This window comes from Benincasa hispida, chromosome 4, assembly GCF_027475165.1.
Source record: "Benincasa hispida cultivar pf3 chromosome 4, pf3_genome.v1.1, whole genome shotgun sequence".
NCBI classification, from domain to species: Eukaryota; Viridiplantae; Streptophyta; class Magnoliopsida; order Cucurbitales; family Cucurbitaceae; genus Benincasa; species Benincasa hispida.
In genome coordinates this window covers 51463474-51481395 of record NC_143481.1, presented here as the reverse complement: position 1 = coordinate 51481395, position 17922 = coordinate 51463474, and the positions used below count along the sequence as shown (strand labels likewise).

The 17922-nt window shown below is 33.7% G+C and overlaps 2 protein-coding genes across 3 annotated transcripts; one reads left to right on the top strand and one right to left on the bottom strand.

The window, feature by feature from the left end:
• Positions 1-273: 273 nt before the first annotated feature.
• LOC120076239 (uncharacterized) lies at positions 274-816 on the bottom strand. The gene has a single exon (XM_039030003.1). The coding sequence runs from the start codon at positions 814-816 to the stop codon at positions 274-276; it is 543 nt and encodes a 180-aa protein (XP_038885931.1).
• Positions 817-5643: 4827 nt separating this feature from the next.
• On the top strand, positions 5644-16972 carry LOC120076503 (GDT1-like protein 4). 2 transcript variants are annotated; one of them, XR_016529107.1, is made up of 14 exons: positions 5648-5952; positions 6046-6114; positions 11022-11081; positions 11193-11240; positions 11980-12068; positions 12194-12230; positions 12317-12364; positions 13692-13760; positions 13858-13902; positions 13992-14053; positions 14683-14755; positions 14939-15011; positions 15109-15199; positions 16685-16972. XR_016529107.1 is itself a non-coding variant. In XM_039030348.2 (13 exons), the coding sequence occupies exons 1-12, from the start codon at positions 5932-5934 to the stop codon at positions 15178-15180; spliced, it is 693 nt and encodes a 230-aa protein (XP_038886276.1). In that variant the 5' UTR covers positions 5644-5931; the 3' UTR covers positions 15181-15199; positions 16685-16972. The 2 variants fall into 2 exon arrangements, 1 of the variants encoding a protein (XP_038886276.1); XM_039030348.2 differs by lacking the exon at positions 14683-14755 and having other exon boundaries at positions 5644-5952.
• Positions 16973-17922: the final 950 nt, after the last annotated feature.

Here is a 17922-nt window from a genome sequence, read left to right as displayed (position 1 = left end):
CCAAGTAAGATGGTTAGTGTACATTTAACAACCAAATAAACATATTGTGGCTAGATTACACTTACATTTTGAGACTAAAAAATGTCTCTCTTGAGTACTTTGAATGAGACTGAGTGGGAGCATGACCACCGTAATATACGAGGCATAACTACCTTACTCTTTCGAGTGGCAACGTTCCTTGCTATCAACGATAGAATCTCGTATGTCCACACCTAAATATGAAATAGCTCGTATTTATGGCTCTGTTAATGTTAAACCAAAGATAAAGTTAAGTTAAGGAACATCTACCTGGAATGCTTGAGGAAATTCACGGAACGAGTACTTCACAACATAATTTTTATTTCCCTTCACCTTCTCCTTGTATAAACCAACCTTATCATTTGGTGCAGTCTTGAGGGCGTCGAGTGTCCTCTGCCAAATAATTGTATCCCAATTAAGATTGTTGTAATAATCTATGTCTTCAACATCTTCAAATAGAGTACGATCGTCAACACTCTTTTGCTTGTTCTTACCCATCATTGCAACCTTTGTGTAATATATTAGGGTGATTTTAACAACATCATCATCGTTTTCAAATACCAAATTCTTGTATTCTTCTTCCAGTAAATTCAAGTGGAATGTGTTTGAGGTCGACTGATTACCAAAATACCTCGTTGCAAGTTCTTGGGAGGATTCCTCACTCCGTACAACTCGCGTAGGGGACCGCCATAAACCAGTGATCAATAAAAAATCGTCCCTCGAAAATGTGACGACCTTTCCTCTGACAAAGAAACTAATTGAGTTCACTCCGTGCTTCTTCACTTCCCTCAATAACATATGTGGATAAACGGGCTATTGAATACAAGTTCAATGTCTACAAATCGCCAAAAACTGTTCTCTTGAACATCTCTAACTGCCTTCTGGTAAGCTTCTCCTTCACAATCTTGTTGGCATTTGCAACGTGGGCCAGGCTCGTTACTTGCCCAAGAAACCTATCAGCTTCACGTATTTTCAAAACTTTTAGCATCTTAAATTACTCCTGCATTGTTTGAACATTCAATTTATTAGTTAACAGGTTCATACTAAAAAATCACTAACAATACATACTGTTAAAGTCTAGCTTTCGCCAATCTCACTTATCTCGCTCTCGCTCTTTCGTCTTGCTCTTCCCCATCTTGCTCTCGACCTATATCGCTCTCGCCAAACTCACTCTTTACCTTGTCTGGCTCTAACTATACCTTCTTCGTCCTCAACCAATGAAAAACACATCGAAACCCAAAATAAAAAACAGACGCGACTGATTAAATGCCGAAATCCACCTAAACAAACGAAACCAACATTAATAGATGAAACCAAGAACTTCGCAAATAAAACCAACTTAAACAGATGCAACACTACATGCAAGACAAAATTTAAATTCATTTACCCAAGAACTTCGATTACGGCAGTAGAGAACTTCTATTACGGTAATAGATGAATGATGGTTTTGCAGAGCAAGATTGAACGACACTTACACAAGAATTTTGAGCGACTGGGACGACCGTTGCGTTTGAGCGCACGAGTATCGTATAGACTAGAGGGGAATTTTTGTACTCTCATACCGTGATGACGTTAGCAGAAGGTTAATTGATAGTTTTTTAGAAAATTGGATCGTTTGGCATTATGGCCCGAAATATTAGGTCATCGGCCAAAATTTCCCTAAATCCTTCAAAATGAATAAAAAATGCCCGGTTACTAGACTTCATGGAAAAGTGACGTTGACCATAAAAAATTCAAAAAACAATTACTTAGCATGTAGATGTGGCCAATGTGACTTAAGGTTTTAAACTCTTCTTCTTCATTTTCTTCCTTTGACACATCACGCTTCCTTTTTCTCTATGTTATTCCTTTGGTTCTCCTCCCTCCACTTCTAATTTCTACGTAGGAATATTTAGGGTGAAGACATGAGTTGAGATGCGTTGAGATATGAACTCAATTCAATGTGTGAAATCAATTTATATGTCATCAATATTTTATACCCATATCCATCAATAACGCGCTCAACCCCATCACAATCGATGTCCTTCGTTGCTACTTCAGTTGCCATTTCCAATGCAGCCAACTCCAATACATCTAATCACCATCGTCGACGACCAACTCCAGTGACCTTCGACAACGGCCATCTCCACCAACTCTGATGATCATTATTTTAAATTATTAGTTTATAGTATTTTATAGTTGTCATTTATAGTAATTTGAAATCAAATAAAAACATTGTATATAAAAACAATTTTGAGAAAGAGTAACCAAACACATTAGTGTTTTTATTTTAAATAGGCTTAATCAAAAGTGTTTAAATAAAAATAGCGTTTTGAAAAACATTTTCCTTTTCCAAGTTAATCCAAACGAAAACTTGTATCGTGGCAAAAAGATAAGTATAAATTAGAGTTTGGGAGGTGGGAGGGAGTTGTTGAACATATCTATCAGATAGAGGATTTGGATGAACGTTTATTTAATTATTTTGTGTAAATGGATTTGGTCATTTATTGGCCCATATCATATATAATTTTTTTTTTATCATATAACCGAGTCGGAGAATGTGAGATTTGTTACATATTTTTTGTGCCAATGGTGTAACATGACCATTAATAGGGTCATTTTAGTACAATTACATTTTAAGATATTTCACTTAGAGATGTCCAATTTTCTCGTGGGGGTGAGGATTTCTTGATCAGACAGAGAATGGGAGAGGGAGAGGGACTGGGAAAAGAATTTTCCATGAGCTAAACGGGGACGGGGACTGGAACATTCCCTGTCCCCGCCCCCGCCCCGTTCCTTGTTCCTGCCCCGGTTAGCCTTTATTTATTTATTTAGTATAATTATTTAAATGTTATGTTATTATTATTATATATAAACATTACATTTAAATTTATAGTTTAAATTATTTATTGGCCAAGATAATGAATATTTTAAAATTGAATATTTACATTTAGATTATATATGTGAATAATTTAATTTATATTTTTTTTCTACTAAAAAGTTGACCTTTTTTTAGACCAAATTTTGAGCCATTTATCTTTAAATTCAAATTATCATGTAAAACTAACTATAATAAACAATTTAGTGATAAAGTTAATTATTTAATTAAAATATGTCTGCATTATTGATTTAAATTAATTTTTTTTTTAAAAAAAAAACTAATGGAGAAAATTTCCCGTAGGGAACCTGATCCCTGGAAATTCTACACGGGGAATTCCCACCTCAATCCTTTGAGAATTTCACGGGATGGGGAATGAAATGGGGAGTAGAGGATAGGGACATGGAATGACATTCCCGACCTCACTTCACACATGGGCATCTCTAATTTCACTTACAATATAAATCCACATTTATTTTATTCCAACAAATCCAATACATTTTTTTATTCAACTTAACTAGAAACGTTATACGCATAAATTTGTAAAATGTTTGATTAAATTTTATAAAAAAAATTCAAAAGCATGATCCAAAAATAAATTCTAAACCCCATTTCCCAAAACTACCAACATTATAGGTATACTTAAAAAAAAAATAAAACAAAGTAAAACCCATGATTTATTAACAAAATTTGTAGAATTATTGAATAAAAAAAATTTTCAAAAAAAATAATCACCATAAAAACAAATTATTTATACACCAGATAGCTTTGATATGTGAACTCAACTCAGCAACACAAACATCTTAGACACATACATACAAACTTCATAAACATATCAATTCTATAGACTATGAATTTCAGACATATAAACTCAATTTAATGTCCAAAACAATCCCTTAGATTTCTCGTTTTTGTCCATGAACACCATGCTTCCTCTTCCTCTAATTCTTCTTCCTCATTTTTCAACCCCTTTAATGGCAAGTCATTATGCTCTAAATTACAAAATTTGATTTCGGAGTCCATTTATGATATACTTTTGACTCACAACCTTCCCAAGGAGTTTTAGGGAAAATAAAGTAGAAAACATGGGAAATAAAGAAACCAAAGGAAGGAAGTGTTGTAGGAGAAGAATTGAAGGGTGATTCAAGATTTGGTGAAGATCTTCTCTTTTGGTAATCAAGTTAATTTGTGAATAAACTTGAAATCTTGAAAATTAGATCATTCCTTGGAAATTAGAGGGTTCTAATGAAGGTTTGGGTTGCTTACAAGTTTCAAAAAGTTCATGAAATTCGATTTTGATGGGATTGAGGGTATTTTTGGAATGTATTTTCAAGTTTTAATTTTAAAAAATAAGACATCATTTGGTAACCATTCAGTTTTTTGTTTTTTCATTTACATATTTCTGAAATACAATGATTGGATTCTTAGCGTGAAAGCTGTTTCTTTTTAGTTTTCAAAATTTGATTTGTTTCTAAGTCATTGGTGAAAAGTAGATAACGAAACAAGGATTTTAGAAGTGTAAGTATTGTCCATAGATTTAATTTTCAAAAATAAAAACAAAAAACAAAATGGTTATCAAACGGGACCTAAGTTATTTTGAAAAAAATTGAAGTGTTTGACAGTAATTCAAAATAGTTTTTGAAGTATATTTTCAACAAATGCCAGAATTTACGAAAGAAAAATTAAAAGAAAAGCACAAAGAATGGAAAGATGAGACCTTGACATTAATGGATATTGTCATTGATTGAAGGTTTGAATATTTGGATGTGTAAGTTTAAGTGATGTAAAAAGAAGAAAAAGAAATGGAAGAATAAAGCATAGTGTAAATCGATAATCTCATGTTTTCATAATTCTTTTACACCTCAATTTCATATGTGTTTTCATTTTTTTCCACATCATACATTGATGTTAACATTTAACGGTCCACGTCAATTTTTTGTGAGGTCTAAAACGGAATGAGCTTTTTTTTTTTTTTATTATTATTTTAAAAGTTCATGTTTTTATATATGTATTTAGTAGTTGATTCATAACTCAAATTCTAATTTAAATCATTTTTAAAATGTCTTTGATAATATATTTATAAACCATATTTACTTAGTAAACGATAATTCAATATAAACTAGTACTAACTAATTTAACTTGTTTTAGGTTTGAAAATTTGTATAATTATTATGTTGTAATATCGAATAATATATAATATTTTACATATTTTAATTTAATAAAAATATTAAATTTATAATATGAGATGTTATATTGTTAATATTTTTAGTATAATTCTACATTTTAAATTATCAAATTCAAAATCTGCATACATCAAAACACAATTGTTGTTTTTAGAATTTGTACGATTTGGATCACAAAATTCAAAAATAAAATTCAAACTACCTACCAAACACATATTTGCGAGAAATTTAATAAAATTAAATAGAATCTAACTTGCAATTAGCCTCTTAACCAATTGTGATTCTGAAATTAAAATAAAAACTATATCGATGGAAAAGTTATTTTCAAATATAGGAAAATAAACAAAAATATTTACGAATATAACAAAATTGTATTGTCCATCTGTCATAGACTGTGATAGGTAACTATGTGATGTCTATCATGATACAGATAAATAAATATAATATTCTATCGTCGTCTATAACAAATAACTGGGATATTTTCATAAATATTTTTAGTATTTTTGTCATTTAAAGTAATTATCGGGTTGGAATTTTGTCTTTTTCCCCCAAAGATTAAATAAATATCTGCTGTAGTCAAACGCTAAACACAACCATTAATCTCTTTTTATTATCAAAATTTGAAAAAGAAAAAAAAAAGCGATTAAAGTTGGATCCACTTCCACACACCACACGCCCTTCTTCTTTCTCCTCCTCCTCTCTGTCCTTTCTGACCTTCCGAGTTGAGCGACTCACTGAGTCACACATTTCATTGCAATTCGGGGACTCGGAGCCTGTCGGAGAATCCATCCTCTGACGCTCCTCTCTATCTTCTTCAATCCCTTCTTTTCCTCTCTTGCCCTCTTCAATTCCTCCTTCCTCTCCCCACCTCCCATGGCCACCTCCGTCATTCAGGTATTTTTTTTTTCTGTTTTTCTTTATTTTTATTTCTTCCCCTCATTCTCTTCCGATTGAATTTGATTCTTCTTTCTTCATTTCCTTTCCTAGGGTTTTACCAAGTCGCTTGCCATGACTGTGCTATCCGAGATCGGCGATAAAACATTCTTCGCTGCTGCGGTTAGTCCGTACTGCTTCTTGATTTCTGTTTCTCTTCATTCTTGCCATAAATTTTATTTCTAATGTCTTCTGGTATAAGCAATGCGTCTTTATCCTCAAGTTGACTTTGGAATGGAATATGTGTTATGTATGCTGTTCCACTTCAGTTAGTGGTCTTAAAGTTTGCTTCAGTATCACGGTTTTGTAATTATCGGCTTATCGCTTATCAATGTAGGTGCAGACTTCTTCCTTCCCCTTTTTTCTTTTGTTTTTTTTTTTCAAGCATAAATTCTGTTCTCAAGGATCTTATAACACAGTCCTGATATAAGACGAACAAAATCGAATATAAATTTTAGTAATTTTGCGGTATGGATCTTCTACTCTTACTGGATGACCTTTCTTCCCCGCTTCCCCAGAAACGGAAATGTGTTCCTGTCGCTATCTGTCTCCCCACTTTCATCAAGTTGCTCGAAATTTTCTCTTGGATACTGATACATTCGTTCATGTATTGGATATGAACAAAGGAGAATAACGAAGTTTTTATAAATTCTTGTTTTACAAAAAAGTTCTTATAACTTTTGCTTTTATTCACACTTAAACAGATGCATAACCCAATACTATAATACTAATATGCATAATTAAGTAATGAGATTCATTGTAAGATTGATGCATTTGAGTTAAGAAAAACTGGAAGTAGTAGAAACTGCTGTTATTGCACTTATACTTAAATTTAAAATATGTAAAACGAATTTTTATATGCAAGCACCGAAGTATCATTGGCTATTGTGATGTGGTACAATCATGAATTTGGTATGATATATTTGGTTTTATCTTTTATGTGAAAGACCTAGGTGATTGTAAGTTGTCATGGAGGACATTAAGCATGACATGGTTTGTTATAGAGAAGGGTCCTTGTACTCAAGGATGAACATATCCATTGATATGTTGACATATCTATCCATATATCCGCAAATAGAAGAGTTTGACATCGATATTTAATATCAATGGATATCTTCAACATTTTTTATAAATGCTCATAAAACATAAAACTAGCATCTATTTAGTCCAATATGAATAGGAATGCCCATAACAATATTGTCAAAAGATAGAAAATAGAGAACACTAAATTTATATGGAAAGCCCTAGAACAGAGAAAAAACCACGATAGAGAATCTCTTTTTTTATTATTTTAACATAAAATGAAAGTTACAAAAGAAGCCATATTTATAGACTCTAGAAAGCCCTAATACAAAAAAAGGAAATAAACTTAGGATAAAGTAAAATACTAAAATGCCCTCAGGGTTATAAACTATCAATAAAGCTCCTTATCTCTAACACTCCCCATTAAGTTGGGGCGTAGATGTCAATCAAACCCAACTTGCTAACACGTGAGTCAAAACTTTGCCTGAGTAACCTATTGGTGAGAACAAAAGCAACTTGTTGACTAAATGGAATATACGGAATACAGATATTGTCATTGTCTAGTTTCTCTTTTATAAAGTGTCTATCAATCTCCACATGTTTCGTTCTATCATGTTGTACAGGATTATTGACTATGCTTGTAGCCGCTTAATTATCACAATAGAGTTTCATAGGTAAAACACTATCTTGGTGAAGATCATACAGAACTTTCTTCAGCTAGATTTCTTCACAGATTCCCAAACTCATAACTCTTTATTCAACTTCAACATTGCTTCTAGCAACAACATTTTGCTTATTACTTCTCCAAGTAACTAGATTACCCCACACAAAAGTACAGTATCCAAAGGTAGACTTTCTGTCAACAACTAATCCTACCCAATCAGAGTCGGTATAAGCCTCGATGCATTTCCTGTCAGTTTTCCTGAGCATCAGACCTTTACCTGGAGAGCTTTTCAAATATCTCAGAATCCGATTCACAACTTCCATATGTTCTTCGTAGGGTGCCTACATAAATTGACTAACAACACTGACAGCATAGGAAATATCTGGTCTAGTGTGAGATAAATAAATCAGCTTTCCCACTAGATGTTGATGCCTCTCTTTATCAATAGAATCTCCTAGTTTCACATTGAATTCAATAAGAGTGTTAGCAGATCTACATCCAGTCATACCTGTTTCTTTTAACAGGTCAAAAGTGTATTTCTGTTGTGAGACAGAGATCCCTTCCATTGATCTTGCCACCTCCATTCCGAGGAAATACTTTAGATTCCATAGATTTTTAGTCTCAAACTCGTTAGCCATTTTCTTTTTTAGCCTGGTGATTTCAGCAGTATGATTAAGGAAAATCGCGAAGGGTATGATTAAGGAACTCATGACCATTATCACTACAAAGAATAGCAATTTTGGTGTTGAACTGAGTCTCAACAGTAGTGTAAAATTGTTGAAATATCGCTGAACCCTCAGATTTATCAGTGAGGAGAAAAGCCCATGTAAGATGGGTATGATCATCAATAAAGGTCATAAACCAACGTTTTCCTGAAGGGTGGTAATACTCGAGGGACCCCAAACATCATTATGAATAATGGTGAAGGGCTGAGAAGGTTTGTAAGGTTGAGGCGGAAAGGTGACCGTATGTTGGTTTGCACGAATTCACACATCACAAGACAAAGAAGAGACATCAACTTTATTGAATAAGTGAGGAAATAAATATTTCATATAGTGGAAATTTGGGTGACCAAGGCGAAAATGCCATAATATACCATCTTTTTCTGAAGTTGAAAAATAAAAAGACAACAAACTAGTCCTATAACAGTTCCTAGAGGAAGCATCATCATCAAGGAAATAGAGTCCCCTATTGTGCCAGGCAGTGTCAATCGTCTTCCCCGAGCTCAAGTCCTGAAAGAAAACATTATCTAGTGAGAAGGCAACTTGACAATTCAGATCTCTAGTTATCTTACTAATAGATAGTAAATTGTAAGATATTTTGGGTACATGCAACACATTCTGTAAAGTCAAACCATCAAAAGGAGAAATATGACCCCTGCCCGCAATAGGAGCAAAGGACCCATCTGCAATCCTAATCTTTTCATTACCAGCATTCGGAAGATATGTTAAAAAATTATCAGAAGATCCAATCAAATGATCTGTTGCCCCTGAATCAAGTATCCATGGTTTCTTACTATTTATGTTGAGGAGACTTAAGGATTGAGAGGTACCTGATTGAGTAACAACCCCAAGAGAAGAGACACCAGGGTCACTTTGGCAATTTACCTGAGGTTGTGACTGGGAGGCACTCGCAAATTCACTCATGAGAGCCCGACTAGGATTGGGCTTGTCATTTGGAGGACGTCTTCTGTATCTTAGAATATAATTTATGAACAACATCTTAGATATCTTGAGCAGTCGCAGTATACAACAACGGTTTCCCTATCTGAGGTTCTATACTATTAATCAATAGTGATCGAAGTAGGTAGTCTTCTCCTTTCTAAATGCACTCCTGAGGATCCCTTGACCTAGGTCTTGGTATCTCACCAGTTAGATACTCAAACTTGTGACGCCCCTCAAGAACCATTTTAATGGACTGAGACTAGGAGAAATAATTCTAACCATTCAATTTTTCTCCTGCAATTAATCCAGAGGAATTTCCCATAGATCCAGACAAATAGTTTGTAGTAGTTAAAGCAGGGAAAGAGGTTACTGGATTCTTTGGATACATCGGTAGACCAGAAGGAATGTTAGAATTCACTTTATTGGAATTTAAGTTTGTGGAAGCACCTAGGGTTGCTCCAAGAGCAGCAATTTGTTGCTGAAAACTTGCCTGAAGATTAGCCAATTATTGTTGAACCATTACTGAGATAAACCAATAGAATCTTGATGTTCATAACTGGGTGGCGCATGATGAGGAAGGCTCGACGGTTGCAGGTAGGTTGCTTGCAGCTGGGAGGGAAAGGAGCCAGGGATTCTCGACGGCTGCGAGGGGCTTGTTGCCATGACAGGGGCTTATTGCGATTGGCGGACGACTCACCAATCTCGGCTCCAAGGTGTATGTTTTGGCTACTGGCTCCAAGGTTGGAGGGATAAGCAGCGGCAGCACTCGGTAACAAGGGAGAAACGTTGGCGGCATTGTGGAAAAGGGCGGTGCTAGTGTTTCCATCAAAGGGTTGCGGTGGTGCTAGAGTTGAACGGATATGCAAGGACTGAAGATACTGATCAACGACTGCTTGGACGGCAGTAGCAGCGGTGGTTTGGAGGCCCCATCGGTAGCTGTGGCAGAAGCAGAGCTGGTGCAGGACTAAGATTATCTTGCATCGGTTGGTTTTCGCCAATGGCGGTTAGAGTTTCGTCACCATGCTCTAATACCATGTCAAAAGATAGAAAATAGAGAACACTAAGTTTACGTGGAAAACCTAGAACAGGGAGAAAAAACCACGATAGAGAGTCTCTTTTTATTATTTTAACATAAAATGAAAGTTACAAGAGAAGCCATATTTATAGGCTCTAGCAAGCCCTAATACAAAAAAAAGGAAATAAACCTAGGGTAAAGTAAAATATTAAAATACTCTCGGGACTATAAACTATCTATAAAGCTCCTTATTTCTAACAAATATCCATAATTTAGTCTAAGAGTAAAGACAACTTAATTATTAATCTAAACAAATTTTATTAATTTTGTGACTTACAGAAATATCTGTCAATATTGATATTTTTATCGATACATCCGTCTATATATCTGTAAAATTGAAATCTTCATATTGATATCGACATTCATATTTTAATCCTTGCTTGTATTTTAAGCCTTGATAAGATTAAACTGCCAAAACCTGTCTACTTCAACTCTTTCTACTGCAATTTTTTGATTTATTATCTTTCAACTTGTTGAATGAATATTGTTTTCCTAATAGTTTTCTCTGAGAGGATAAACAGTGATTTATCTTTCTTTCTTTCTTTTTTCCCTGCTTAAATATGTTAACTATTCAATTTCTTATGATATAATCTTCTGTTTAAAGATTATGGCAATGCGGCATCCAAGAAGACTTGTCTTGTCTGGTTGTCTTTCAGCTTTGATTGTAAGTATGTTTGTCAAAAGTTACCTTTCTTTCCTCATCGCATGTGCCGTCACTACTTTTCCAGTCTATGTTAGGGCCTCTAACTTACTCAGTAGTTTTGCTGTTTTTAAGGTGATGACCATTCTTTCTGCTCTGGTTGGCTGGGCTGCACCAAATTTGGTAAGAAAATTGATAGCTCAAATCGAATGCCTCATGGTTGCTTGTTTATTTACTTTATCTGCTAGGGCTGGGACAAGCACATTTTTTTTATATGCATGCGTTGTAGATGTTAATTTTGCATATGCTGATTGTTTGTGTGGGATGCAATAATATTAGATTTGCCATGTTGAAGTTAAACCAATAAATCCGCATTCTTGCACTTTGCTATACGTTTGGTTTCCTCTGTTTCCTCTGTTTCCTCTTCCCATGGATCAGATTTGTTCCACTAAAGGATGAAGTAAATGGACCCCTTGTATCTTTCATGGGAAAATTTTAATTGATGCTTTTGTGTTTTTTTTTTTTTTTGGATTAAAGTGTAATTGATTGATTGTTAATCAAGCAATCATAAGACACATTTTAAGGAAACTATCAGGTCGCTTAGATCCATATTTTTTTTTTCTCTTTATTGAAGGGCAGAAGTTTTAGATGAATACAATTAGGAACGAGGTCTTGATATTTTATATTGTATTGGTAAGTTGAATTACTAAAGCATTTCATCTGAATGAATTTCTTTAACAAACAAACTGAGACTTTGAAACTTGAAGGGCAAGCTTTGATATCATCCTGTGTAATGTAGTTACTATCCTTATTGTTAGGCCAAAATGCTTGCCTCGAGCAAACAATCACCTTTGGTTCCTTCCTGGACATTTTCTTCTCCGGTTATTATTGTTTGCGCTGTGATGTACTCTACTTTATGCAGATCTCACGTAAGTGGACACATCATGTCACAACTCTTTTGTTCCTTGGTTTTGGGCTCTGGTCTTTATGGGATGCATTTAATGATGAAGGGTAATGATTCCTTGTTATTTGCATTTTTTTTTCTAAATATCAATTTAATTTTCTATGTGCACGTAAGTAACCAAATGAACGGCATATCATTTGACCTTTTTTTTTGGGTTATAATTTATTGGCAGGGAGTCTGAAGAACTTGCTGAAGTTGAAGCTAAATTGGTTAGGGTTTTATTTTTAAGTCCCTTCTGCAGTGCACACACTCAGGTGGGATTCTATTTTTTAACTCAGCTGTCTTTTGTGCCTAGGATGCTGATTTGAAGGCTAAAAAAAAAGGTTCCAAAGATGGAAATAAGGTATATTTTGCTATCAGAAAGAGATGATACATCTTCTTACCCCTAATAGAACTGTCACCCAATCTAGTCATTTCAAAAAGTTTCCTGATTCCAATTGTGTTTGTAAAAAGAATTCAAGAAATTCTATTTAACAACTCTTAGGGCCTATTTGGATTGCAGACGCTATTTTATGGGTATAGATATTAAATATTTGGGATTTGAATGTCTCTCTGGGATAATTAATATCTGTGTTTGGATATGCAGGATAATTAATGTCTGAAAGTTAAATATGTGTTCAATCTACCAATTTTATATATAAAAATCAAAATTAAATAATTACTTAATTAAATACAAGAGACCAATTATTATAGTCATCCAATAAATTTAACATTATTTAATCAATAAAAATAAAAATAAATGAATGCTTTTATATTGGACTTTTATTAAACATAATTAATTAATTCAAATTAATTACTAAAAATAATTAAATTATGATAAATTAATCAAAATATTGATAATCATATTATAATAATAGTAATTTATTATTTATATTAAATAGTTAAGATAGCATAAAATATTAATTGTAAAGATATTAGTTGAAATTTATTAAGTCTACTTAATATATTTATATTTAATAATTAATTAAAATTAATAATAATGAGTAATTGATATTAATTTATTAATTAGTTAAGTTATATTTTTACTGGTCATCTTCCAAGCATAAAAATCTCACACTTTTGTAGGGTATTAAAAAGCCCATGTCAGATGGGTTTTGAAGTTCCCTGGATAATATACTGGGTTTTAAAAATTGAAGTTCTGTGAAACAAATAAGGATATTAAATGTCTGTATGAAATTCCATGGAAAAACATGTGAAACAAACAAGTCCTCAAGGATTTGGGAGGGCTTCTAGATGTATGATGTTAGCCTGCTTTTTCAGGAATTAATTTTTTCTTATAAATTCTTTATTCATTTGATGATGCATGTTCTTTGCTTTCGCGGGCCATCTCTGTTTCTTCCTAGGCTCACTCCATGTCTGAACTATTGCGGCATTTTATATTTTGATTTGAAATGCACATGTGTTAACTATTTTAAGACAATTGAGAGTTCAGAATTCTGTTTGCAGATCATTGATATATGTCTTCCTTTAAAAAATCTCTTCCTCTCTCTACATTGATTATTATTCTTATCATTTTGTTACTGGATAGAACTGGTTGAAGTCCTTGTTTCAGAAGTAAGGGGAAGCTGTAGGATTTCTATTGTCCTTTATGGATTGGCATGTTGAAAGTGCAGATATATAAGATACTTGCATGGTTATTTGGAATCATAAAGTTTTAACCCTTTTGGCAGGTTGATGATGATGTGAAGAAGCACAATCGCTCGATTCTCTTGCAGTTCTTGTCACCAATATATTTGAAGGTTTATTTTGTAACCTATAATAATTTAGCTAAATGTAAATGTCAGTCGTAAGATGAATTTACTCATACTCACAAACTTTCCCCTGGAGTTTCTGCAGGCATTTTCCATTACCTTTTTTGGTGAATGGGGTGACAAGAGTCAGGTTAGTATCAAAATTTAGAATGGCCATTTCTATCCAACTTAAGAAGTTGTTTCACTCTTGTAGTACTGATATTTGACTGCCTTTGTCAGCTAGCAACAATTGGTTTAGCTGCAGATGAAGACCCACTAGGTGTCGTTCTTGGTGGAATTTTGTAAGTTGTGGCTACAAACAGATCCCTTCTATTTGAGATTGATTCTTTGTGCACGAGACTGTTCCTTTTGATATATTTTTTTCTTCAATAGAAAATTTTCCTTTGCAATCTTTTCTCAATACAGACCCCACTTTGTCCTATGAGCATAAAACGTGTTTTGCATTCATCTATATAACTCATTTTGTGCAAGTGCATGTTAGAGCCCCATTGCCTATGATATCAGATATCTGTCTTTTGCATCATCGTAAGATTCTTTCAGAAAGTTCTGGTATCTGAACCATCTAATATACATGTGATGTGACTAATTTTCCCCATGAGGGTGATTGTTCGCACTTGTAGGAAGACTAGGTTCAGGGATAACTGCGGCCCATATGTTGTTTATTCAATTATGGCAACCTCCTTCCTAGTTGTATATAGATGTAAAGGTTTAGTCATTGTTTCTCGTTTGAAAAGACAAAAAAGAGAGAAGTAAAGGTTTAATCATTGCCCATTGATGTTGACTCCTTTTGTGAAAATGTTAACACTTATATAGGACTGGGCTGTAGCAATTATCTGAAACTATAATGGTTAGTGAATTATCGGCAGTCAGTAGTTTTGTTATCTCACTGTGCGCCAACCTCAATTGTTAGGCTTCCATTTTGTGTTCTTCAAAGGATATTCTCTAATTTTGCGCGTCAAATGACAAAGATCTACAAGTGGCTTGTAAGCACTAATTTTGTTATAAAGCAAGAATGAAAGGTTTATTGCTTATAGAAAGTAATTGGTCTCAGTAGGAACCTATTTGTATATTGTATTGATGATAATCTTTCTGGATGTGAATGAACAACAGCGTAGTTACCTACCTGTTTTTCCATTTGGGAATGTCATTTATAATTTTTCTTTCAGAGGACAGGCGTTGTGTACAACTGCTGCAGTCCTTGGCGGAAGGAGCTTGGCATCACAAATATCTGAGAAAATAGTACTTGACATTTGATTCTCTTTTTCTTCACACTATAGTTACGGTTAAGATTGTCGAACAGCATAATCAAGCCAAAATTTTGTTTCTCCTTTTTCAGGTTGCTCTCTCAGGTGGGATTCTGTTTATTGTTTTTGGAATCCAGTCCTTCCTCTCAACTGTGGAGCCGTAATTTTTTCAAGCTTGTTATGGTTAGTAACGGCTGGCTTCAATTCTGGCATGTTTTAGGGATATTATTTATCTTCTTAGTAGGGCCTTTTTTTGAAAAAAAAAAAAATATATATTTGTTAATTTATAGCACATGATAAGTAGTGTCCTCTGATGAAGTTGGTTAACTAGCGTAGAGGAAGACACTTTAGATTATATTCTTCCTGCGCCAAGGCTGTCATTTCTTCCTGAATAATGTGAAATTTAGTCAGGTAGCTAATAAGAAACCATGATGCGCATCCATTTTCGTTCACCTGAAATATGGGGCCTTGGTAGTGTGAAAACGATTGAAAAACCAAGCTTTTATGGACACATAGGCTAGCAACATGGGCCGACAATAACAAAGGGCCTACAAAAGGGTAGCTTGAAAGGAGCCAAACGTGAACTAACCTAATGATATAAGAAAGGGGTTTAATCCAAAAGGTTAATGACCTAATGAGGAATTACAAGTATATTGACACACATGCTCAGTATGGTGTTAAACTTTGGCTAGGGACCAACTTTCCTTAAATCCAAATGCTGCATAAAATCGCAAAAAAAAAAAAAAAAAAAAAAAACAGCCTTCCCTTCTTCCTAAAGAGGGTGATGCAGAATGCTTTCTATCATAAGACATCAATACCTTTACGGGCTGAACAAATCCTGAAAACCTTGAACAAGTAATCTCAAATTGAACGAGTGAAGTGACACCTCCGAAGCAAATAGCCCAAATTCTTAGACAATCCAAATTCATGTTACCCCAATAAGAAGGAAGAGTGCCTTTGAATTCAATCCATAGTGTTCACACCCCATGTAAGATCTGCGGAGCAATGCTTTGTATTGGTGTAAATGTAAATACCTTTTTACTGATTATAGCCTCTCTACTTTACTTGCTAATTGGCAAGCTTTCTTGTAATTTACCAATGAAATTCGTTTCCCCTCTAAAAGAAAGAATACCTGCCAAGCAAAGAATATTTTGGGAATATTAACCTTCCATAATAAGTAGAATAAAGGGGAGGATGCAGGGCTAGGACTGCAAAAAAGGCTCAACAAGAGAACCACATGAGAATCTTTTGGAAAGGTTAGGAGCCCAACAACGAATATCCCAACCCTCCAGTCGATGACGGTATTATCTGGAAAATAAAACAGTTGTACATGTAGTTTTGCGATCAATCAGCCTGTTTGTCTTCCTATCAGACAAAGGCTGACGAAAACGCAAACTTTGTTGACTGTCCTTCCACCTGCATAAGATGATGCCTCAGAATGAGTTTGAAACTGGTTTTTGATCAGAATGAGTTTGAATCTCGCTTTTGAGAGCAACTTACTCTTTTTTCATAAATATTTTTCAGAAAAGCACTTGAAGTGTTTTCGTACAAAAGCATCTTAAAAGTGATTCATACTATGTAATCAAATACAAAATCATTTTGAACTCACCCCCATCACCTCATACTTTGGCACTTTTTTTTTATTCGAGTCATTGTTTCCGCTCGCAGATAGAAGGCGATTGGGTGAATTATTGCAGCGCAACCTTCCTTGAATAGACGAATTTGAGAACCATTTAAAGAGCCTACATGTTTTTATCAGATACTGGATTAGTGGTGTGGTGGGTAGTAGCTTTGATAAACCTGGGTTGCAATAGTGTTCTTATTTTTAAAAAAATAGTGAAGATGTAGGTCATCCAATTGGAAAGCGTCCCTGATAATTTGATTGCAGTAATTAAATTAGGAGAATTTATCACATCTAATTATCATAGTTCAAAATAAAAAGATAGTATTTTTCTTCGTTGATTTGTCACTTGTGCTTCAAAACTTTATGTCTTTATGTTGTTGATCAAGTTGATGATCAAGTTCTCATCATCATCATATCATATCATATCATATCATATACGGGAACAAATAATTTCATTGATATAAATGAAATTACAAAATGAGGATCGTCCTATCCAATGAATACCAATGAGAAGCTATAAGCGAGCTCAAGTCATAATTACATAAAAGCGCAGTATCTCTAAAATTGATTATAAGTAAAGTATTGTATTTGAGGTAATAATCCATGTTTAAAATATCAATTTTGATGGAACTGTGGAGTCTTAATTTTATGGAGATTTTGATGGAAATATCTATAAAATTTCAATTTCGAATAATATTTTGGAAAAATTATAAAAACAAAAAATTTAAAAAATAAATAAAAATTAGAATAAATATTTTATTACTTTTACATAAGTTCGCATATATTATCCATTTATCGATATCGAGGTCAAAATCAATGAAAATGTGGAAATTTTGACTGAAATATAGACATTTTGATAAAAATTTAATATTATGGTAATAATGTAAAATTGAAAGGTACGGTGGAAAAGACTGCCCAACCAAAACGTCTGGTTGCTTCTTTAGCAAATATGCAATCTACGTGGCATCATTTTATTTTTAAAATTCTGCGCTCGTTTTTTAAATCATTTTTCTCATAGTTAATGTGTCATAATGTTTTTGACTAAATGCTTAATTAGGGTAATTTTATAAAAATTAGAACACTTAAAGGTACCAACAAATATTACGTCTTCCTAACAGATGAAATAGAAAAGGCAAAATACAATTACACTTCTTATTTTGCCAAAACAATGGTGGTGTAAATCTAAAATGGAAAGATAGTGGTTAAATTATCATTTCGATTCATGTATCTTGAAATTTGTTTAATTTTATCTATATACTTTTGAATGTCTAATTTTAGTTCT

Excerpts from the sequence above, each read along its gene's own strand:
- LOC120076239 (XM_039030003.1), bottom strand. The coding sequence starts at position 816 with ATGTTATTGAGGGAAGTGAAGAAGCACGGAGTGAACTCAATTAGTTTC.
- LOC120076503 (XM_039030348.2), top strand. The coding sequence starts at position 5,932 with ATGGCCACCTCCGTCATTCAG. Across the intron at positions 11,082-11,192 it reads GTTGTCTTTCAGCTTTGATT|GTGATGACCATTCTTTCTGC; the intron begins GTAAGTATGTTT and ends GCTGTTTTTAAG. Across the intron at positions 14,054-14,938 it reads GTCGTTCTTGGTGGAATTTT|AGGACAGGCGTTGTGTACAA; the intron begins GTAAGTTGTGGC and ends TTTTTCTTTCAG.